At 38.2% G+C, this 23,984-nt stretch overlaps 1 protein-coding gene across 6 annotated transcripts in view; it reads right to left on the minus strand.

Moving 5' to 3' along the window:
* The window catches only part of ARHGAP24 (Rho GTPase activating protein 24), a 524,860-nt gene that overhangs the window by 156,133 nt on the left and 344,743 nt on the right, over positions 1–23,984 (minus strand). Inside the window, exon 1 of one of the 6 annotated variants that reach the window (XM_033214187.1) lies at positions 9,294–9,959. The exons of 4 other annotated variants lie outside the window; for them this stretch is intronic. In XM_033214187.1, the coding sequence (XP_033070078.1) occupies positions 9,294–9,306 (13 nt within the window). In that variant the 5' untranslated portion in view covers positions 9,307–9,959. Of the gene's footprint in view, positions 1–9,248; positions 9,960–23,984 lie in introns of those variants that run through there. One more of the 6 variants, XM_033214190.1, reaches the window with a different exon arrangement.

Here is a 23,984-nt window from a genome sequence, read left to right on the forward strand (position 1 = left end):
AACTTTAATGTACAAACAAAACCTCTGGGGATCTAGGTTAAAATAAAGATTCTGATGCGGGAGGTCTAGGAGAGGCTTGAGACTCTGCATTTCCTACCAGCGCTGACAGGATACTGATGCTGCTAGTCACTGACCACACTTCGAATAGCATGGAGGCAATATAATAGTGAGGCTGGTCCTGGACTCTGAATTTTCTTGGGTTCTTCCATTACTAGTATTTCTTCTGACCCAATGCTAGGGGTTGAATTATGTTCCTCAGGAAAGATATGTTGAAGCCCTAACTCCCAGTATCTCAGAATGTGGTCGTATTTGGAAATAAGAGTCTTTACAGGTCAACAAGGTAGTCCCTAATCCAATATGACTAGTGTCCTCAAAAAAAGGGGAAATTTGGACACAGTGATAGATATGCACAGAGGGAAGGGGATGTTGAGAAACGTAGGAAGACAGCCATCTACAAGCTAAGAAACTCCCGAGTCTATCAGAAGCTAGGAGAGAATCCAAGAACAGACCCTTCTCTAGTTACTTCAGAGGCAGCATCAACCTGCTAACACCTTGATCTTAGACTTATGGCTTCCAGAACTGTGAGATAGGAAATTTTTGTTGTTTAAATCACCCATTTGTGAACTTTGTTACAGCAGTTTTGGGAAAGTAATACAGGTACTGTTATCAAGGATATTTCCCTGACACTTCATTCTCCTACTCTCTGACACAGACAGAAATGTTTGGTATACCACAAAACTTAACACAACCCGAGGACTGTGAACACAACATCGCATACACAGATAAGGTAACAACAAAAGATGGAGGTCATGTTTCTTAGGACCAAAGCCTGCGTTGCTCCTACTGTCATTTCAGGTGTCAATAATAACATGCTGTCATAGATTGCCAACATTGCCAAGTCTGAATTCCATAATTTATCCAAAACTGCTCTGATCTACAAATCACGATATGGCCAGGTGTGGTGGCTCATGCCTGTAATCCCAGCACTTTGGGGACCCAAGGCGGCCGGATCACCTGAGGCCAGGAGTTCCAGACCAGCCTGGCCAACATGGTGAAACCCTGTTTCTACTAACACTACAAAAATTACCCGGGCGTGGTGGCATGCGCCTGTAATCCCAGCTGCTTGAGAGACTGAGGCAGGAGAATCGTTTGAACCTGGGAGGTGGAGGTTGCAGTGCGCCGAGATCGTGCTACTGTACTCCAGCCTGGGCAACAGAGCAAGACTCCGTCTCATAAAACAAAAAAAAACAACAACAACAAAAACAAATACAAATCACTATCACACTCTATCGCCTCACATCCTTCACACCTCATTAGCAGTCCTAAAAATTGCTTTCCTTTTTAGAACCATTTTTCTACAATGAAACAAACCTTTCTTTTTTTAAAAAAATCACCTTGTGAGAGTTATTAGGTTTGCAATGAATACAAGAAGAGAAAAAACAAACCCACATAAATTTATTTGAAAGGGCGTAGGCAAGAATGAGGTATGCTAATCTCACTCACTAGCTAAGTGATGGGTCTCTACAAATCAGCACCCAGCAAACATGATTCAAACACACTCCGTAGAAAAATGACAAGCTACTAACAAGGTATTTGCTTTCACTTCAAAAGAGTAAAATATATGCTTATGAGATCCATGAAAGCCAAGGAGTGAAGTTTTTCTATTTTGATACTTAGTCATTACACTTCTAAATATGCTTCGATCTACTTTTTATACTCTCAGTATTCTTTGCTTGGGAACCATTCCCTTGGAGGTATTTGAAAAGTGCAGGAGTGTTTGGGTTTTCGCATAAATGGAGGAGTTATTGGCATTTAACGGGCAAGGTTTGGGGAAACAGAACATTCTATAGAGCAAAGGACTATAAATATTTGTCCCTTCCCAAATAGTAAAAGCAACTGTAGATTGAGGCCCTCATCCCATCTTGGCATTTCTTTAAGATTAATGGTCTTTTCAGTTTGGGCTCTCTGTTCGCCCTTTGACTTCTATCAGAAACCACGCGGACATCACAGATCTTCTCTTCTTTGACGGGTGTGTCATTCCTTGGTGTGTCCAAAGAACACTGGCTTCTCACTCTATCCTCCTTATGGGATGTTGTAACAAATATACGGGGTAATCAACAGAACTGTTCTTTTTTTTTTTTTTTTTTTTTGAGGCGGAGTCTCACTCTGTCGCCCGGACTGGAGTGCAGTGGCCGGATCTCAACTCACTGCAAGCTCCGCCTCCCGGGTTTACGCCATTCTCCTGCCTCAGCCTCCCGAGTAGCTGGGACTACAGGCGCCCGCCACCTCGCCCGGCTAGTTTTTTGTATTTTTTAGTAGAGATGGGGTTTCACCGTGTTAGCCAGGATGGTCTCGATCTCCTGACCTCGTGATCCGCCCGTCTCGGCCTCCCAAAGTGCTGGGATTACAGGCTTGAGCCACCGCGCCCGGCCAACAGAACTGTTCTTATTAGTTTTCTGTCCCACTTCCAGGGGCAAGTGGCGAGATGGGTGAAGTATTATAGATATATCTGACCAACACAGTGTACTTGAGCTAGGACGTCTTGGAGGTGTTTTTAAATGTTATTTTATGCAATTCCTTATTTTCCTTCATGACTACTCTTAGTGTCTCTTTCTTTCTTTTATCCATTCATTTATTTAACATAAAAAAGGACCTGCTATGAGGAAGAGATTGTGTTAGGTCCCATGGAAGAAGGTCACAATGATAATGAGATCTTCATTCTGTGATGATCAATATTTATCCTATTGTATCTCCCATTAGTTCTTTTTATTCTCTCCGATAAGTTTCCCCCAACTTTTTCTACCTCTTGATCTAGAAAAAAAATTCACTCTCCACCAAATCATGATAGTCCTATTTGCTAAAATATCTCCATTCACAGATTAGCTTTTTGATTATTTCTTCTACCATAGACAAATCCATGCATACATATTTTCTCAGTTAAACTTCATAATATGTGATTTATGCTAATATTACCTATGTGAGAACTGAGGTTTACAAAAGTTAAGTAACCTTCCCAACTTGCTCATGGATTTCAAAGCAGATCTAGCTGATCCTAGTGCCTGCGTTTTTTACTAATGTAAGATATTTCTGATAGTTAAAATCACTTTTGTGTGGCTTCTAGTGAGCTTATAAATACCTTACTTGAAAGACATATTTGGCCTTCATTCTCAGCACCTTGCCTAAATTGTTCATGACTGGTTTAAAAACTGATTGTACTTTCCAAGTTTCTATTAACACTACATTTTAACAGTTTAAAAACTTTTCTGGGTTTCTTAGCTAATACAAATCCAAAAGGCAGAAATTCCAAATATAACTGGGTAGTCCTTTGCACTTTTTCAATGCCTTCAGGCTTTTGAAGTTCTGTGGATTTGCCTTAATCTGTTGCTAGAACACTGCACATTGCTCTAAACAGCCTGCCAGTCTGAGAAACTTAGCGTGAATGACACAAGTGTCGCTCCCCCTCCCCCGCCCCAGGTCAGAGGATGGTGTGAAAGAGTACAGGAGGTCATGGGAGGGGAGGAATCCCAGGATAAAGAAATTAACTAGAGGAACAGGAAGTAAAATAGAAAAAAGAATCTATAGACCTAAAGAAAAACCTTTCCAACTGAAGCTGTCTCCTCCCCACCAAGCACATACTTCTTGATAGATAGTTTTTTGAATCAGTTCAGTCTATTCCGATAGCAACTTCAAAGGGCCAGCACATAGCTGACAGTGTGTCATTCCACTGTCACACCAATGGAAGTCACAGATCAGGAATCTGCAGATACCAGAGAGAGTGATGGCACTTTGAGGTCCGATCAAGTGTCAGATTTAGGAATCAGGACAGTTAAGAACAAGAAATCAGTCTACAATATTTTCCTAACACTTGTCTGGCCTCAGCATAAAACACAGGCATCAATTTGGCATTATAAAATAAATTAGTGATTTCCATTTATACCTTCTTTGCTTTCCTTCCTCTCTGAAGCCTAGAGCCTGAAACACATAGAGAACACTGGGGTAGATGGTACAGAGAAAGGCCCACCTGGGACATCTCTATTCTGCTATGGTAACTGCCACGACTGCTGCCATGCCCAGGTACCCCTCAAGCAGCAGGACACTAGTTCCACCCCTGCCCAGGACAACTCAGTGGCATGGTGGTGATAGCATCTCTCCTGTGCATGCAAGCACACCAAAGCCTTCTAGTATGCTGATAATTTCATACTTTACACCTAAACCTTCTACCATTTTAGAATTTATTTTGGTGGCACTTTTTTTCTAAATGGCTATATCTACTTCTTATTGACTCATTCATCCTTCCCCCACCATTTTAAAGTTCTGTCTAAGTTAGTGGGGTACATTTGGTGTTAAGAGAGGGTTGTCCACAATGGACTAACCCATTGAACACCGCACAGGGCAAAATGATACTAATCATTTGGTGTGTTAATCTGCATTAATCGTGCCTTTTTATTTTTGTATTTCTGATGATTTGTCATCTGAGGCCTTGTAGGCCTGAAAAGACTGCCCCTTCCAGGGCTACTCAATGCCTAGTAATAGTAAAAGACTCACCTGGCAGTACATTTTCACATGCAAACCAACGAATCCAGAGCCCATACTTCAACCACCTTCTCTATCAGGCTCTTATGCTCTGGGCCACTATCCTTCTGCTTGAATCACTCCAGGGTCAGGTATTAGACAACTAGAGACAACCCCTACACCACTGAGACCACCAAAATTATACAAACTAGCCAATCCCGAGCCTACTCACCATGCCTTATTTGTTCCTGCCCATGGAAAACACAAAAGGCTGTCACTCCTGTTTTCCTTTGGCTTCCTCTGCCCCTGACTGACCCTGGTGCTTCCTTGTATGGCCCCTGCATGTGATCTGCCCCTCTCTTCTTGGGAACATGAGAGTGACAAACTATCTTTTCAATAACAATCACTTCCTAATCTATGGGCCTCATCATTCCTGAATAATAATAAAACTTATGTTTAAAAATACAGTTCTTATGCAGACTTAGCAGGAAAAGGAGACCCTTTATTTATTTATTTATTTATTTATTATTTTTAGATAGAGTCTCACTCTGTTGCCCAAGCTGGACTGCAGTGGTGTGATGTCAGCTCACTGCAGCCTTGACTTCCCAGACTAAGGTGATTATCACACCTCAGTCTCCCGAGTACCCAGGACTACAGGCACATGCCACCATGTCCCGCTAATTTTTATATTTTTAGTAGAGACTGAGTTTTGCTGTGTTGGCTAGCCTGGTCTTGAACTCCTGGGCTCAAGTGATCCTCCCACCCTGGCCTCCCAAAGTGCTGGGGTTACAGGTGTGAGCCACTGCACCAGGTGGAGATATTTCTTTATGGCCACAAAATAATCCCTCTTAACACATTGGTGTGTTCTGATAAGTTGTCAGTCATATGAAACCCCATTGTACAAGAATAAGAGTTGGAGAAGGAACACACTCCGGTTGGTTTTATACTTTATCATAAAAATATTTAGAGCATTCTGATCTTTAAAAATATTAAAATGTAAAAGTCTCTCTTTTTATTGATTTTAGTATATCGGAGTAGTATTCTTGAAAATTTCCTTAAGGGCAAATATGCCTATAAATAGGAAACTTTGCAATAACTTTCTACTGATGGTTCCTTGCCCATTAGAAATATTTGGAAGTTATAATTACTTTGTCTTACAGAATATTTGAATTACATATTGATAAGAATTTTGGGGCTCTTAATGTGTAAAGAGTTTACATTGTATTGGTCATCAGTGTTTTTAAGAATTATTTATTATTTATGGTGATAGGCGGCTATTGAGGGAAACATAGGTAGACATTAGAATCTGATTTGAGGCCTTCCCTAGTATAATAGAAATAACTTAAATGTTTAAATAGCAGGAATTATATATGTATCAAGATAATGACTTTAGTGGGTACCTCCTGTGGCAGGGGCCAAGAATGACAGACAGTCGTATTCCAGCAACCAGGCTGTATTCATTCTATTTCCTTAGAAGACACACTGCATTCAAGATAAATGAGGCAGGGCTCTTGAGCAGACTTGCAGAAAATGTTTATATTCCCTGTTTCCAACGGAGAATCACCTGCTGCCATCTGCTCCTACTCCAGCTGCCAAGTCCTTACAGCTAGCAGTCCACTGAGGAGCCCAGTGACTGTCAGAACACTGTGGTCTCAGGGGACTAATCTACCAGAGGAATCATCACATCACATACCCTGCTCTCCAAGTTTGTTCTCTCCAAAGAACCAAGGCCTAATTTAAAGAATCTAGAAGTAATAGTAGTTAAAAGTTGTGGGAGTGCCCATTATATTATCTGAATCTATACTGCTTTGGGAAGAGTTAGTAGGCAAAACAGAACTTAGTGGCTAAGGTAAAGAGATACACAAATGACAGATAATGCTGTAAGCAACCCCCATATGCTAAGAGTCATATTTAGTGTCAGTTTACCAAAGGCCTTTGTAGAAGTGTAACTATGTCGGCATGTATAAACATTGCTGACGTAGGTTCCCAAGCCTAACAAGACTAGATGGATTAAAAAGTATGAATAGCAGAAATGCTAGGCACAATGGACACAGTGGTTCTTGCTGCCTGGTAGCCACTAATCTCATTCTTTCCCACTCCCCTCCCATTTTCTGCTCAGACACTGGGCAGTAATCTCTTAATTTCAAGAGAGGTAGGGTTTTCCCTAGTCCCAAGGTATACATCAAAACTGTACAAATTGAGTAATTGAGTGTAGGTCAAAAGAAAGAAGGTTCATCAAATGAAGAACTTAGTGAGTTTAAAGTCTAGAATAAAAGTGTAAAGCTGAAAGAAGGAAGAAAGCAAGGACACAATGTGTTAGGGAGTTTAAACATTTTAGAAAATTAGAGATATTTATCAAATATCTAAATAAAGGCTAATCTTTCCCCTTATCTAGGAGAACTTAATTGCATAGAAGTAAATGTGTTTGAACAGACTGGCATGTGCTCTGAGGTCAATACCTATAATCTCTAAACCTTTTTAAACCTCTTTGCATGTTGAGGTAAGCTAGTTATCTAAAGAATAAACACAGACACTATTAAAGGCTTTTCTTGGTTGTATACACTGATTATTATTCACCAAATAGGTGACTAATTTTCTAGCATTTCAACATAGAAGCTGACCATGGGTTCACATGGATGCCACATTTGAACATACAAGACTGTAGTCCTCATAGAGGGATGAATACTCTTGTGTTGATAAAACAGTTATGTGAGGCCTTCCTGTACATCTTTTCAGTCATGGTGATAGTCATGTTAAACTCTTTTCAAGAAGCAGCCAAATTTTAGATCATGAAAAGCCAACATAGTACAGGTTCCCATATACAAATGCCAATCATCAATTCTTTGTACACCTCAAGTTCCACATCTGTGAAATGACACTTTTTCTTAACTTGCATAGAAAGCATTACAGTGTTAGAGTCAGGTGTTTCTGCTCAGTATACCACAGTGCTCTTATATAGAGTCTGAAAGCAAGAAACCATGAAGAGAGTGCCTCAGGAACTTGGCATTCCACATGCATGTAGGAACAGGTGACGATCTAGTTTACAGTATTAGAATCGTCTTTCAAAACTGACATACTTTAGAAGTGGGACAGATAATTTTGATATTATATGTTCTTTGTTAATTGTTTTGAATAATTTTAATGTTCATTGCCTTTTAATAAAATGTATTTTACTTCATTAGTTTTTAGTCTATCAAAATAGAGATAAATTTTAAATAAAAATTTTAAATTTCCTTTTTTCCTTCTCATTTTATTAATCTCAGCAACAGAATTCAAATTAATTAAAACTGACGGCTGGGCGCGGTGGCTCAAGCCTGTAATCCCAGCACTTTGGGAGGCCGAGGCGGGAGGATCACAAGGTCAGGAGATCGAGACCATCCTGGCTAACACGGTGAAACCCCGTCTCTACTAAAAAATACAAAAAGAACCTAGCCGGGTGAGGTGGTGGGCGCCTGTAGTCCCAGCTACTCGGGAAGCTGAGGCAGGAGAATGGCGTGAACCCAGGAGGCGGAGCTTGCAGTGAGCTGAGATCTGGCCAGTGCACTCCAGCTTGGGTGACAGAGCGAGACTCCGTCTCAAAAAAAAAAAAAAAAAAAAAAAATTAAAACTGACAAGTACATTCCACAGGTTGACATGTTTTATTAAGAATTATTGTTCTTGGCTTCATTTCTGCTGACTCTAAATTTTTTAAGTATGCTATTGTTCTTTCATTAGACATAAAAATTTGAGCAGTTAGAGTAATTTTTTGGTATTCCCTCATAATTATTCCTCATTTTAATGTATCGTCTTCTTTTTCATTTTAAAATCTGATATTCTTTTTCTTCTTCCACTTATGCAGTACCAAATTTCTATACTTCCCCCTTTTCTCAAATATGAGTCTCAGGAATATAAACCTCCTGTATATTTATTTAGATATTTAAAAAGTATCTCCTTTATATAGTTTATGGGTTCACTTAAGTAGCCAACATACAAAACTGACCCACCATTAAGGTCTGTTAACCCAAGATCATGATTTTAATTCCTATTGTAACAGATTCATACTGAGTAATACTCTGCGTTCCCATGTACTTTTACAAGCTCACATAGCAGTTGTATTGTCCTGTGTACACAGAATGTAAGGTTACAAAATTCAAATATGCTGTAACAAAAGCTGTATAGGTTGATTAAGTTAATTGTAAGTACATCAAAAGATAGCACGTATTATTTGGTTTTCTTTTGGCTTTTTTTTTTTTTTTAAATAACACACGCAGACACACACAAATGGCCAAGTAGAAGTTTTCATTTTGACAAGCAATTACACAGAAAACTCCCACTGCTTTTGTCATCAGATCAAATCCTAAGGCACTCTACTCTCTCAAAGTTTCAACCACTAAAATGTGGGTAAAGCAAAGAATACACCACAGCAAGCACTAAACAAATACAGCAATTTAGTTTTTTATCGGAAGCAGTTTTTATATGCCTTCAGATTAGCACTGGAATTCTGTATATGAACAGATACATCATGTGGCAGCAGCGATTAAAGAAAGAATCCAAGAAACACTGCACTATAATGATCACATTTCAGCGTGGAAGAACAGCACTATATCCAGTCTGTTGCCACAATGTAGACACGGTGGAGAGCTGAATGGATCATGACAGAAAACAAGGGTATATAAATAAAACCGCACACAGTCTAGGTCCTGAATTTGTGGTGATATAAATATCCCCAAATTATTAAACACAATCAACAACAATACCTGGCAATTTGTCTCCAAGTTAAGAACAAAGCACCCAGCTCTCACCTTGCACAAACATACACTTCAGTGGTCAGTGACAAATGCAGGCTGCACTTGCAAGCTGGGAGACAGAGCAGCTGCTCTGTCCTGAGCCGCTTAAAGCACATTCGAGCCCAACTCAGGTCCTACTGTGTTTGCTCACTGCAGTTTCTCCCATGACTCCATCACCCAGGAATGGAAACCACAGCTTGCTCCCCAGCACTAGTGGGCTCCCCAGCCACTGAGCTCAGGTAAAAACGCTGAGTTCTGCAAGGTCACCACAAGGTGACCACAAGCAAAAGGAGTGTACAGGGAAGAGGAGGGGCTATCATGGAAAGACCCTAAACTCCAGACGCCTTGCCTTTCGAGATTCTGAACTCTGTAAATCAGAGCTGGGACAATAAAATCTGAGAATCCCAAATGGCACCAAGCCAAGCAACCAACCCAGGAGCATTGTTTAAGAAATAATCTCTCTCTCTCTCTAAACACACATACACACACACACACACACACACACCACACACACACACACACGCAGACTTCAGTGTAGCTATTCTAATTGCCCAGACATCCCTCTCAAGCCAAAAAGTTGTTTATTTTTTTCAGGTTTCCAGGTAACAGGGCTTAAAGAAGGATCTTAGAAAATCAGAGTATTTGCCGAAATCAAATTAATTCTAAGAGCAAAATGATTTCTGGCCCATAAACTCATATAAAAAAGTCTTGTGTTTTGCATACATACTGGAATTATGCAAACTCCCATATTAAAAAAATAGTAAAGATATATTTATTTCAGAGCTGACTGACAGAATCAATTTAAATTTCTCATAAAAATTCCTATCATCTTTTTCAAAATTAGCCTCGATTACGCACATTTTAATTTTGAGGGTCTTTAAGAAGGCATTTCTTGCCAAAAATATAATCACTCTGAATGTATATATTATAAATAGATGCAAACATGTTAATGTTTCCCTGTAGAGTCTCTCTAAGTTTTTATTTCTCATATTTTGATTTTCTTAGAAGTGGAAAGGGAACAATTTTTAATCTTGCAAGTGCCTTATGCAACATTTCTTCTTAGTTGTACATATTTTTAACAGGTAAATAATGACTTACTGAATTGTAGATTGATTGCATGAGCAAGAAATTATTCTCACCCTTTAGACATTTTTTTAACCTCCTTGTCCAATCACCACTGTTCATTAGCAATTTAACCCCCTAGGCATCAGTTTTGGAATCTATAAAATAGGGATTTGTTACTAGTGCCTGTTTTGTCTACTTCCTTGGTTGGTGATATGAGGGTAAAATGGGACAGAGTGTAGAACAAAATGCTTGCTATATGTGCAGTACTTGCAAAAATGCACTTGCTGCATTTCGCTCCTCTTATTTCCCCAGTGAGTACTGGGGCTAGTAAATTACTTGCTGCATTCTCAAGGAGGGCTTCGTGGGCTTCAAGGAAACTGCTTGTTTCAAGTGGGCTATAAACAGAGTTCGAGATTTTATTGAACTGCTGTTCTCTTTGTGGTAGATCTTGAGGGCAGCCACCACATGGCCAGAATCAGTTAATTGTGAGCAGCATGAGCCCCGTCTAGTGTTTGAGGCAGAACAAGACTAGTCGAAATTCTGGTAGAAAATGCTCACATGCATGGTTGGTTACATAGTTTGCCTGGCGTCCTGTTGTACTCCTGTGTCTGAAGGGGCTGGAGAAGAGGATTAATGAAGGGGAAAGGTTAGCTATGGAATGCCAAGTTCACTGCTGAGTTAATTCAGTAACAAATGCATCTGGGCATTCATGCTAATTTCCCTACAATTACTTATGCATTTTTTAGAGGTTAAGTTGTGGAGGGGGGCGGGGATCAGGGGAGGGAGACAGGTGGAGAACAGGAAAGGAACTAAAAATGTGGCCACCTGTCTTATGAGATACAGAGGGCTGGGAGCTGGGAACTTTAGGTATATTATCTCAGTTCTCATAATAATCCTAGGAGATACCTGTTATTCTTATTTTACAGATAATCGTAATTAGCCTGCACATTGTTAAAGGTCAGTGGTGAAGTTAGAATTACGATCAAGATCTACGTGGTCTACAGTTCCATAGTCTGAGTAAATTAGTTAGCTTACAGCTTTCTCAGAAAAAGAAAGAAAATAAAGTGTGGTTTTTATATAGTGAGAATAGGGAAGGCAAGAATACAAGTCACTCAGAAAACTTCTTGAGGATATTGACTAGGCGAGTTAACTTTTACAAAGAGTCCAGAGATTTTTTAAAAAATGAGTTTTGATTTTTTAAACAATGAATTCATTGCAGGATGCAGAAAGGAAAAATCAATTTTTATTACTAGTGCCAATACTTATTTTTTAAATTGGGTCCCGCTTGTTTTTCAATTGAAGAAGCAAGTTCAGAAGTCTTTCTGTATAGTAGACTATTACTCTGGTTTTTCTAACATACACATAATGCATTATTTTATCTTAATTTTCTTAAATTATCAGACCTTTAACAATGCTTTTAAGGAAGCAAGGCAATCTCTTGAACTTTGATGTCGCAGAAGACTTTTTTTCAACTGTAGTGTGGAATATAGTATAGTAGCCATAATTTTCAGTCTCCTGGGTTTGAGGATGTTAATAAATTGGCAGGTTCTTTCAACCAATTTTATTGGAAAGCTAGAGGCAGAGTCTGAACTGCAGGGCTACATGTACGTGTCTCTGTTCTACCCTTTAAGTAAGTGTCATTCCCAGCTGTAAGAGAAATGTTTAAATCGTATCTGAAGTCAGTTTTCAATTATTCAGATATCTCAATTGATAAACAATAAAAGTGGAAACAGAGTTTTAGGCACTTTCTTCAAATTATTATACTGTCCCACTAAGGTATTTCTTTTCTTTTCTCTGTTTTTTTTCAGACGAAATCTTGCTCTGTTGCCTAGGCTGGAGTGCAGTGGCATGATCTTGGCTCACTGCAACCTCTGCCTTCCAAGTTCAAACTATTCTCTTACCTTAGCCTCCCTACTAGTTGGGATTACAGGAACATGCCACCACACCTGGCTAATTTTTATATATTTAGTAGAGACAGAGTTTCTCCATGTTGGCCACACTGGTCTTGAACTCCTGACCTGAGGTGATCCAACCATCTTGGCTTCCCAAGTGCTGGGATTACAGGCATGAGCCACCAACCTGGCTGGGTATTTAGTTACTCAAACACTACTGCTAGTATTGCCTTAGTGTAATTAACACGGCAGAAAATAAGAGCACATTGCTTCCTCCCTTTGTCTCTGAACCTCCATTTTTTTTTTTCTCTTGGATTTTAAGATCCCGATTTTAGAATCATATATGGAAAAGATACTTGCACTGAAGTTTGTAAGTATGAAGAAGAAAGCATCCAGAAGAATCGGTCAACATTTGCAATCAATGAGGAGTATAAAGAAGATGTTTTGGTTTTCTATTTGGTTCATGCTACCTTGCCCAGTAATGATACCTTCCTGATGTTTCCTAGAGGCGGTGTTTCATTTCACACAGATACTCATGAAGGTCTGGCCTGAAATCCTTGCAGTCTTTCCACTTAGGGTAGAACTGGGTTCACGGATGAATTGGATGGGGTTGTTTCTAGTTGTGTCAACTAATGAAGACAAGTATTTTTCTAACACATTTCCCCTGCCACTCCCTTCCATTTGGCTTTTTTATTTAGGCCTTAGAAACAACTCCAAATGATAATACTTATAAGCTGTGAAGAGCAAATACTGTCGAACACTGAAAGTCATTTAGGCATAAAAATGAAAGTAATCCAAAATGTGAAAGCTTTTAGCAACCATCTTATGCCATCTTGTGTGGCTGTTTAAAGATAATCTGTGTGAGACCTCTTAACCTATTCTAGAAAATGTGGCAGGTATAGAGTTAAAAGGTATAGAGTTAAAACCATGAAATTAAACACTTTCTGAGCAGTCGTAATTTGCTGTATTTCTAAATATAATTGTGTTTTTTTGCTCGATGGTAATATTTTTCTAGATGGGAAAGATGTACTTCTTAATGCCTCTTCTATCTTAAAATATAAAGAACCAATGTCTTGCTTTCATTCAAAATTTCCTAAATATATTCAAGTGGTTTCAGAAAAAGAAAAAGAAGAAAGAAAGGGAAGGGAAGGGAAGGGGAGGGGAGGGGAGGGGAAGGGAAGGGAAGGGAGAGGGGAGGGGAGGGGAAAGGAAGGGAGAGGGGAGGGGAGGACAGGGGAGGGAAGGAGGGAAGGAAGGAAGGGAGGAAGGAAGGAAGGAAGGAACCTGAAGATTATCTCTTTGTGAACTCTGGAGAAGGAATTCCTGGGCCCTTAAAGCTTTAAGATGTACAAACAAGGTCATTGAACATATTTGAAATCTTTGTGAAAATACAGCCTTGTACTATAATGTACCCCCTCCCAAACACACACACCTAAAGCATAAACCATTTTAGTCAGGTGGCTCATGGCCAGCAAAGGCCGTCAGTCACTCAGCTGCCTGAGATGAGTAATAACAATGTCAGCTGCTGTTCCACCAAAACACTGCATGTGAGGTTCCTTCAGTAAGCCTGGGACACATGGAAACATGGGTGCTCCTGTTTCCACCAACTGAATCCTTGAGGGAAAAACCTTCAAAAGCATTAGTGTCAATGCCCCTAGTTCTTAAAAGACTAAATGTATATCCATATGTCATGAGGCAATCACACTGAAATTAGAGGACTGTGCTAGGATTTTCATAAGATATTTTATGATACATTACCGAGTAAGGCATATTAGAAAATAGTGGGTACAATGTGATCCGAATTTTGTAATAAATATTCAATATATAGAAAAAGCTGAAAATATGCACTACAATGTTAATAGTTTTTATCTCTAGGTAGTGAAATTACAGCAATTTTATTTTCTTCCTGATCTTTTAGCATTTTCTAAATGTTCTTCAATGACCATTACTACAATGTAGTGAAAGAAGGAAGGAAGGAAGGAAGGAAGGAGGGAAGGAAGGAAGGAAGGAAGGAAGGAAGGGGAAAGAAAGAGAAGGAAGGAAGGAAGGAAGGAAGGAAAGAAAGAAAGAAGAAAGAAAGAAAGAAAGAAAGAAGAAAGAAAGAAAGAAAGAAAGAAAGAGAGAGAGAGAGAGAAAATAGTAACTCTCTAGTTCATAATAAAGAGATCATTTTTGAATTTTTTTGACAAAGTTAATTTGTCATGCTTATAATCACTGCAAGTGAAAAAATTTTGGTTTTCAGACATGTTATTACCATTACTCTCATCAGCAGCATTAAAAATATTCATGGGTACACATAATAAAATTCTAGATGCTGCTGTACTATAATATAAAGAAAATATAGTGTACTTTGGACTTCACTGATTTTTAAAATATAAAAAAGTGATACAGGGAATATGGCAGGTATGTGTATGTGTGTGCAGGAGCAAGTGCATATAAATTCAAATATAAAGAGAATAGATATGGTATAAATATAAACAGCATGACATACATTCATGAACGTATAATCATAATCTGGGGGTAACTGCTTGTTTCTTAAAAGGAAATGGTGAACTAATAACACATGTATGATCAAGAAAATGTATTGTCTTCTAAAATATTATGTTGCATGAATGCATATTTCAGAGAGATCTCCTCTGTAATAGTAACATAGATTGGTTTGGAGGTGAGCAGGGTGCATGGGGAGAGATTACATTGCTGATTTACCTGTGTCTTATTTGTATTTTTGTTTTCAGTCTTTACATCTTTCTGACATAACCAGGAGACAGCTGGCAAATAATTCAGCATTACAAAAAATAAACAAACATCAGTCTGTTAATTAAATGGCAGACTTGGGTCCTCAATGTAAATCTTGGGAACAGAATCTTCAGTACAGAAGTCTTAAGCCAAGTCGGAATATTTGGATTCAGCCTAAAATTCATTCATCTGCTACTCATTTGTTGGTTTGTTGAAATAACATTTGAGGGACTGGAAAAACAGAAAGACTGAATCCACATTAATTGAACATTTCACTTTTTAATACTTAAGTCACGTGTTTCCTTTTTAAATTGAAGCAAATTTTCCTAACATGCATATATGGAGAAAATGCTCCATCTGCTGAACAAGGCTATGTTTCAAAGGAAAGAGATTTATTATTTAACTAGAAAGTCAACAGAAAAATTGGAAGTTCACTATGCTCCTCAGATACTATTGAGCTAGAGGCTCAAAAATATAAACATGTAATATTTTTCAAAACAACAATCACCAATAAACTCTCTTAAGAAAAACAGTGAATACTTTTACATATGTTTTATCTTCGGTTTGGCCTGTAAACAAACTAATGTATAGGTTTGCATTATTCCTACTCTTTAACTGGAATAGTGTTATCATTCAAGTTATTTTTGGAAGCCGAATAAAGTTTGAATACACTTAAATTATATTTTTATGTAATGATCTGATATTATTCTAAATCTCATCTTGGTTGATTTAAAAAGTAATTAAAATTAATAATTTATGCCTTCATATAAAAATAATAGGCTGGGCATGGTGACTCATGCATGTAATCCCATCACTTTAAGAGGACGAGGCAGGAGGATCATTTGAGGCCAAGAGTTCAAGACCAGCATGGGCATGGGTAACATAGTGAGATATTTTTTCTACAAAATATTTTTTAAAAATTAAACAGGCATGATGCCATGTGCTTGCAGTCTAGAGGCTATCCAAGAGACTGAGGCAGGGGGATCACTTGAGCCCAGGAGTTTGAGGCTGCAGTGAGCTATGACTATGCCACTGCACTCCAGCCTGGGAAACAGAGCGAGACCCTATCTCAGAATAATCATAATAATAAGAGTAAAATATTTGTCTTATGGATTATATTTTATCATTAAAAAGACAACATTTTCAAGTTTAATCTACTCAAGGTAATGATCATATCTGTTCAAAATTTAGGAATTTACTATGAAAACAAGTTTCTATTTAAACTTAAAGATCTTAATATTGGCTGGGCAGGGTGGCTCATGCCTGTAATCCCAGCACTTTGGGAGGCCGAGGCAGGCAGATCACCTGAGGTCAGGAGTTCGAGACCTGCCTCAACATGGAGAAACCCCGTCTCTACTAAAAATACAAAATTAGCTGGGCGTGGTACTGCATGCCTGTAATCCAGCTACACGGGAGACTGAGGTGAGAAACTTGCTTGAACCTGGGAGGTGGAGGTTGCGGTGAGCCGAGATTGCGCCATTGCACTCCAGCCTGGGTAACAAGAGCGAAACTCCATTTCAAAAAAAAAAAAAAAGAAAGAAAAGAAAAAAAGATCTTAATATTAAAGAAAATTATATCTACAGGCTCATCACCTGTACAGTATGCCTATTTATCTGCATACAAATATAAATGTATGCATATGTCCATTCCAATATTTTTCATGTGTAGAGCTTTATGTGGTTGTAGTCATAGTACATATATACATTTTTGATTATTTTACTTAGAATATTTTATAAGCATTTTTACTATAAATTTTTGATTTATTATTTCACTTAGAATATTTTATAAGCATTTTTACTTGTATCTCCAATCTTTAAATGAGATATAAAACAGTAGGTAAACTGCAAAATAAAATATTTATATATTGTTATTTTCAATGCCTGCATAATATTTTTTGAATTAATATGATACAGCTTATTTAAACTTTTCTCTATTTGAAAGCACATATTTGTTTCCAGTCTTGTTAGTAAAATTATACTTTTATGCTACTACAAAGTTTTCTATAGATTTCTTTTTTAAGATCTTTTAGAACAAATTTCTAGAAAAATGAATTAGTAGATCAAAAAGTCTATTCTTCTTTGTCTCTCAAAAGTTGAAGAACAATTCATCGTGGTGAGTGTTAGCCAAACTCCTCAGTGTCACTGTATTTTAGTTTCTTTTAAAATTATTATTACTGAGCAAATATGTATTTTTAAATTTTTACTTTAGATTCAGGGGTACATATGCATTTGTTATACAGGTAAATTGCATCTCATGGGGGCTTGGTGTACAGATTATTTCACCATCTAAGTAATAAGTATAAAACCCAGTAGTTAGTTAAATCCTCACCCTGTTCCCTCCTTCCATCCTCAAGTAGGGCCTAGTGTCTGTTGTTCCCTTCTTTGTGTCCATATGTACTCAATGTTTAGCTCTCACTTATAAGTGAGAGCATGTGGTATTTGGTTTTCTGTCGTGTGTTAGTTTGCTAAGGATAATGGCCTCCAGCTCCATCCATGTTGCTGCAAAGGATGTGATCCTGCTCTTTTTCTAGTATTCCACAGCATGTATGTATCACATTTTCTCCAGTCTACTGCTGATAGGCATTTAGGTTGATTCCATATCTATGCTATTGTGAATGGTGCTGTGATGAACATATGCATGCATGTGTCTTTATAATAGAACAATTTATATTCCTTTGGGTACATACCCATAATGGAATTGCCAGGGCTAATGGCAATTCTGCTTTTGAGTTCTTTGAAAAAATGCCAAACTGCTTTCCACAATTGTAATAGTCTGTTCTCGTATTGCTACAAAGAAATAGCAGAAACTGGGTAATTTATAAAGAAAAGAGGTTTAATTCACTCATGGTTCCATAGGCTGTACAGGAAGTATGATGCTGGCTTCTACTTGGCTTCTGGGGAAGTCTCAGGAAATTTTCAGTCATGGTGGAAGGCTAAGGGGAAGCAGCCATGTCTTATATGGTCACAGCAAAAGCAAGATAGAGGGGTGAGAAGGTGCCGCACACTTTAGAATGACTAGATCTCACAAGAACTCACTCACTATCAACAAGAACAGCACCAAGAGGAAAATCTGCCCTCATGATCCAATCACTTTCCACCAGGCCCCACCTGAAACAATGGGGATTACAATTTGACATAAGACTTGGTCCGGACATAGATCCAAACCATATCGATAGCTGAACTAATTTACATTCCCCATCAGCAGTGTATGAGAGTTCCCTTTTCTCCACAACCTTGCCAACATCTGTTATTTTTTTACTTTTTAGTAATAGCCATTCTGACTGGTGTGAGATAGTATCTCATTGTAGACTTGATTTGCATTTCTCTAATGAGTAGTGATATTGAGCATTTTTTTCATATACTTACTGGCCATGTACATGTCTTCTTTTGAAAAATGTCTGTTCATGTCCTTTGCCTACTTCTTAATGTTGTTGCTGTTTTTTACTTGTTGACTTGAGTTTCATACACATTCTGGATATCGACTTTTTTTGAATGTATAGTTTGCAAATATTTTTACCCATTCTGCAGGTGGTCTGTTTACTCTGCTGACAGTTTATTTTGCCATGCAGAAGCCCTTTAGTTTAATTAGATTCCATTGGTCAATTTTTGGGTTTTGTTGCAATTGCTTTGGCATCTTTGTCATGAAATCTTGATGAGATCCTATGTCCAGAATGGTATTTCCTAGCTTGTGTTTCAGGGATTGTATAGTTTTAGGTTTAAAATTAAAGTCTTTAATCCATTTTGAGTTGATTTTTGTATATAGCATAAGGAAGGAGTTCAGTTTCAATCTCCTGCATATGGCTAGCCAGTTATCCCATTACCATTTATTGAATAGAGAGTCCTTTCCCCATTGTTTGTTTTTGTTGACTTTGTCAAAGATTAGATGGTTGTAGGTGTGTGACATTTTTTCTGGGTTCTCTATTATTCATATTTTACATGCTATATTTACTTTTTATTTATTTATTTATTTATTTATTTATTTATTTATTTGAGACAGAGTTTCACTCTGTCAGCCAGGCTGGAGTGCAATGGCATGATCTCAGCTCACTGCAACCTCTGCCTCCCGGGTTCAAGCAATTCTTCTGCCTCAGGCTCTCAAGTAGCTGTGATTACAGGCACCTGCCACCATGTCTAGGTAATTTTTGTATTTTTTAGTAGAGATTAGGCTTCACCATGTTGGCCAGGCTGGTCTCGAACTCTTGACATCAGGTGATCCACCTGCCTCAGCCTCCCAAGGTTTCGAGATTACAGGTGTGAGCCACTGTGCTTGGCCTACATGCTATAGTTTTAAGAGTAATTTTAAAGTTGTTATTTTAATACTTACTGCCCAATATGCCCACATAATTTCCATATTATTTAAACTAGAAAACACAGAATACATTAAAACAGTGAAAACATGTTTGTAATCACATGTAAACTTGCTTTCTTATGTAGAATTTTCTTTATGTTAAAAGGTTATGCTAAAAAATAATATTCAAACACAAGGCAGAATTTTAGTTATAAAAGTCTATAATAAAACATATTGTGTAAAAAATAAAAAAGCTAGTCTATTTTGGGCCGGGTGCAGCGGCTCATGCCTATAATCTCAGCACTTGGGAGGCCAAGGCGGGCAGATCATGAGGTCAGGAGATCGAGACCATACTGGCCAACATGGTGAAACCCCGTCTCTACTAAAAATACAAAAATCAGCTGGGTGTGGTGGCAGGTGCCTGTAATCCCAACTACTCGGGAGGCTGAGGCAGAAGAATCACTTGAACCTGGGAGGCAGAGGTTGCAGTGAGCTGAGATCATGCCATTGCACTCCAGCCTGGGGTCAGAGTGAGACTCCGTCTCAAAAAACAAAACAAAACAAACAAAAAAGCTAGTCTATTTTTCTTTTACTTTTCTTGTTTTTTTTTTCTTTTTTTAGACAAAGTCTCACTCTTGTCCCCTAGTCTGGCATGATCTCAGCTCACTGAAACCTCTGCCTCCTGGGTTTAAGTGATTCTCCTGCCTCAGCCTCCTGAGTAGCTTGGATTACAGGTGCATGCCATCATGCCCAGCTAATTTTTTGTATTTTAAGTAGAGATGGGGTTTCACCATGTTGGCCAGGCTGGTCTCGAACTCCTGACCTCAGGTGATCTGCCCGCCTTGGCCTCCCAAAGTGCTGGGATTACAGGCATGAGCCACCATGCCTGGCCAGTCTATTTTTCAAAAATATAAATCTGCACTATAGAAGAGCTTTCTTACGGTATCTTAATAAATTTGTATTAAATACATTTTTTCTTTTACTCATTTTTCTTTTTGCTACCATTGCACATTTCAACAAAGAGAATTAGAAAAGCAAGGAAAACCTAACTACCACCAAAAATCAGCAACAAAGGTGGAAAAATTACTGGAATGTGAGTCAGCCAGATCCAGCCATTTCCCCAACTGAGCATCCTTGAGTAAATCACTTTCCACTCTATGTTTCAACTTTCTTAACTGTCAAATGAGATTGCAATCAGATATTGGATGTGGAAATGAGATGTAAACTGAGAATCTAAAGAGTTGTCATTATATGACAGTCTGCACTAAATTTTATAAATTTGGCATTACATTGATTTTTAAATGAACTCCATGATTTTTACTGCCAGGCAATTCTAAGTAATAACACAATATAAAGGCATATGGCCATCAGCAATACCAATATTTATTCATAAAGCAAAGGATAGAGGAAGGAGGTGTAAAAATTTAATTTGTAGGCGTTTCCATACAGCTTTTGCAGCTGCACAACTTTTCAAACTGGCTAACCTATGGCTCTCAAAAAAGTTATATCTTTTGAAAACTACCTCCCTCCATAAGCCCCATGACATTTCTGTTTAAAACAGAACAAAATAATATAATAGCAATCTGTTGTGAAGAGTGGCGCTGTAACATCTTGGGAGAGAAGCAAAGACAAAGAATGAGGAAGTGTAGGCCAGGCGCAGTGGCTCAAGCCTGTAATCCCAGCACTTTGGGAGGCCAAGACGGGCGGATCACGAGGTCAGGAGATTGAGACCATCCTGGCTAACACGGTGAAACCCCGTCTCTACTAAAAAATACAAAAAACTAGCAGGGCGAGGTGGCGGGCGCCTGTAGTCCCAGCTACATGGGAGGCTGAGGCAGGAGAATGGCGTGAACCCAGGAGGCGGAGCTTGCAGTGAGCTGAGATCCGGCCACTGCACTCCGGCCTGGGCGACAGAGCGAGACTCCCTCTCAAAAAAAAAAAAAAAAAAATGAAGACGTGGTCACAGGCAATAGCAGATGCAACAGACATATCTACTCACAACAGGGAATCAATACATGTTAACTGGATATAGATAATAAAAGAGGATTATTTCACTGGGAAGGAAGAGAACCCAGTGTAGAGAAGAAATTAGAAAGTGGAGCCCTTGTTCTCTACAGTGAAAATATATATTATCTAAAACAAGTTTTCAACTTCTCACTAAAGTCCTGACTGTTGTGGTCAGCAATATCAAAAGCAGACGGACACATTTAAAAGGACCAGGTACGGCCGGGCGCGGTGGCTCAAGCCTGTAATCCCAGCACTTTGGGAGGCCGAGACGGGCGGATCACGAGGTCAGGAGATCGAGACCATCCTGGCTAACAAGGTGAAACCCCGTCTCTACTAAAAATACAAAAAACTAGCGGGCGAGGTGGCGGGCGCCTGTAGTCCCAGCTACTCGGGAGGCTGAGGCAGGAGAATGGCGTAAACCTGAGAGACGGAGCTTGCAGTGAGCTGAGATCCGGCCACTGCACTCCAGTCCGGGCGACAGAGCGAGACTCCGCCTCAAAAAAAAAAAAAAAAATAAAAGGACCAGGTGACACCTAATCAAGGCCCTTTTGATGATCAATCACTCTCTGCTGTGGTAGTGAACATTTCTTTCTTAATTTACATGGTCTCAAATTACGCTAAAATGGTCAAGAGAATGAAAAGAATCTATTTGACCTCAGAAGTCAAATGCTTTGCCTTCTTCACCACTTTTCTGAAGAAAAAATACTAATTATAGACCAGTGACTGAGTGGGCATAATTATTTTTAATATTAGCTTGCGTGATGGTTTTGCATGAGCTAGAGAGACAATTTTAAGTATCTTCTGTGGTGCGGGTGGACAGGCCTCTGAGGAGTTGATTTCGCCCCTTGCATGTGGGCAGGAGTCCCAGATAGGGCTCAGTCCTAGAGAACCTGTGGTCTATAAACTGGTCTTTGTGGAACGAGGTGAAGCCAGTGTGAACTCACCTGGGGGTTTCCTTATCTGTATTATTAGAGAGATTATTCTATTTCTGCATTCATTCTACTGGATTATTTTGTGTCATTCCTTTTTTGTTCTTCTCTGCCATACATATTTATGCCAAAGTTGTAACTTCTTGATACAATGTCATTTAAACCATTTGCATATTTTCTATGTGCCAAGTTTTATTCTAAATTAAATAATCTTTATTTTAAAAAAGGCCTTGGTTTATGAAATAAGACTTGGGAAAACTCAGTATCACTCTATCGTGATATCAGTATCTTCTAGTAAGTGGCCAGTATTATAACATTTTCTTAGATCAAATATAAGTACTGATAGGGACTTGTGTTTTAAAAGTTAAGATGGTCGGAATACCAGATACAGATTATGCTAACTTTAAGAATTTCATCAAAACAAAGCAGTGACATCTGGGACAGATCCTAACCTAGACCTCAGGATCTGGGATACAAGACCAACATTTTGTATTAAATACCCCAGTAAAAGTCTTTACATAGAAAGGATTACCTTCACTGTACTTTTTACACTTAGTTTTCATAATGCAATCAGATGTCAAACTCTTTGTCCTAATAAAATGAATTGTGTGGAAAAAGTTCCACTTTTTATTATTTATCAAATACATAATTCAGTAAGGTTTCATGAATTGTATGATGTCTTTTCCTAATTTGCACCCAGTATTTACTTCTCATTTAAGGATCTGATAGGCACAAAAACATGGATATCCATATGCAGAAAAATATGAAATTGGACCCTTAACTCACATGATACACAAAAACTACTTGAAATGGATTATAGACTTAAACACAAACTGTAAAACTACTAGAAGAAAACACATGAAAAAAGCATTTTGACATTGGTCTGGGCAATAATTTTTTTGGATATCACTCCTTATAAAGCACAGCTGACAAAAACAAAATAGATAAATGGAATTACGTCAAACTGAAAAGTTTCCCTGTAGCAAATGAAACAATCAATAGACTGAAGAGACAATCTACAGAACAGGAGAAAAATTTGTAAACACTTGATAAGGAGTTAATGTACAAAATATATAAGGGACTCAATAAAGAGAAAACAAATGACCCAATTTTAAAAATGGACAAAGGACTACTTGAATAGGCACTTCTCAAAGGAAGATATACAAAAATGGCCAACAGATATCTGAAAAGATATTCAACATCACTAATCATCAAAGAAATGTAAATCAAAACCACAATGAGTTATCTATTACTTCACACCTATTAGAATGGCTAATATCAAAAAGACAAAAAATAACAAGTGTTAGGGAGGATGCTGAGAAAAATAACCCTTTGTACCATGGGTTGGAATGTAAATTGGTGCAGCCATGACAGAAAACAGTATGGAGGTTTTTAAAAAATTAAAAATAGAATTATCATTTGACCCAGCAATCTTGCTTCCGGTATATATCCAATTAAATGAAATCAGTGTCTAGAATGGAAATGCACACTCCCATGTTTATTGCAGCATTATTTACAATAGCCAATATATAAAATCAACCTCAGTGTCTACTGATGGATACAGAAAATGTGTTATACATATATGTATACCAAATGACCATACAATTGTAATTATTTGCTTTAATTTTGAAAGAAAAAGATCCAAAAGGAATAGAAACTAGGTAAAACATCAAAAAAAGTTTTCTTTCTTGAGGAAACTTTATTGCATATATAATGTTGAAAAATTAGCCTTAACAAAGAAGGACATTTTGTCATATGTGAAAACATGAATAAAACTTGGGAACATTATG

This window comes from Trachypithecus francoisi, unplaced genomic scaffold (genome assembly GCF_009764315.1).
Source record: "Trachypithecus francoisi isolate TF-2019V2 unplaced genomic scaffold, Tfra_2.0 Lachesis_group1, whole genome shotgun sequence".
Taxonomy (NCBI): domain Eukaryota; kingdom Metazoa; phylum Chordata; class Mammalia; order Primates; family Cercopithecidae; genus Trachypithecus; species Trachypithecus francoisi.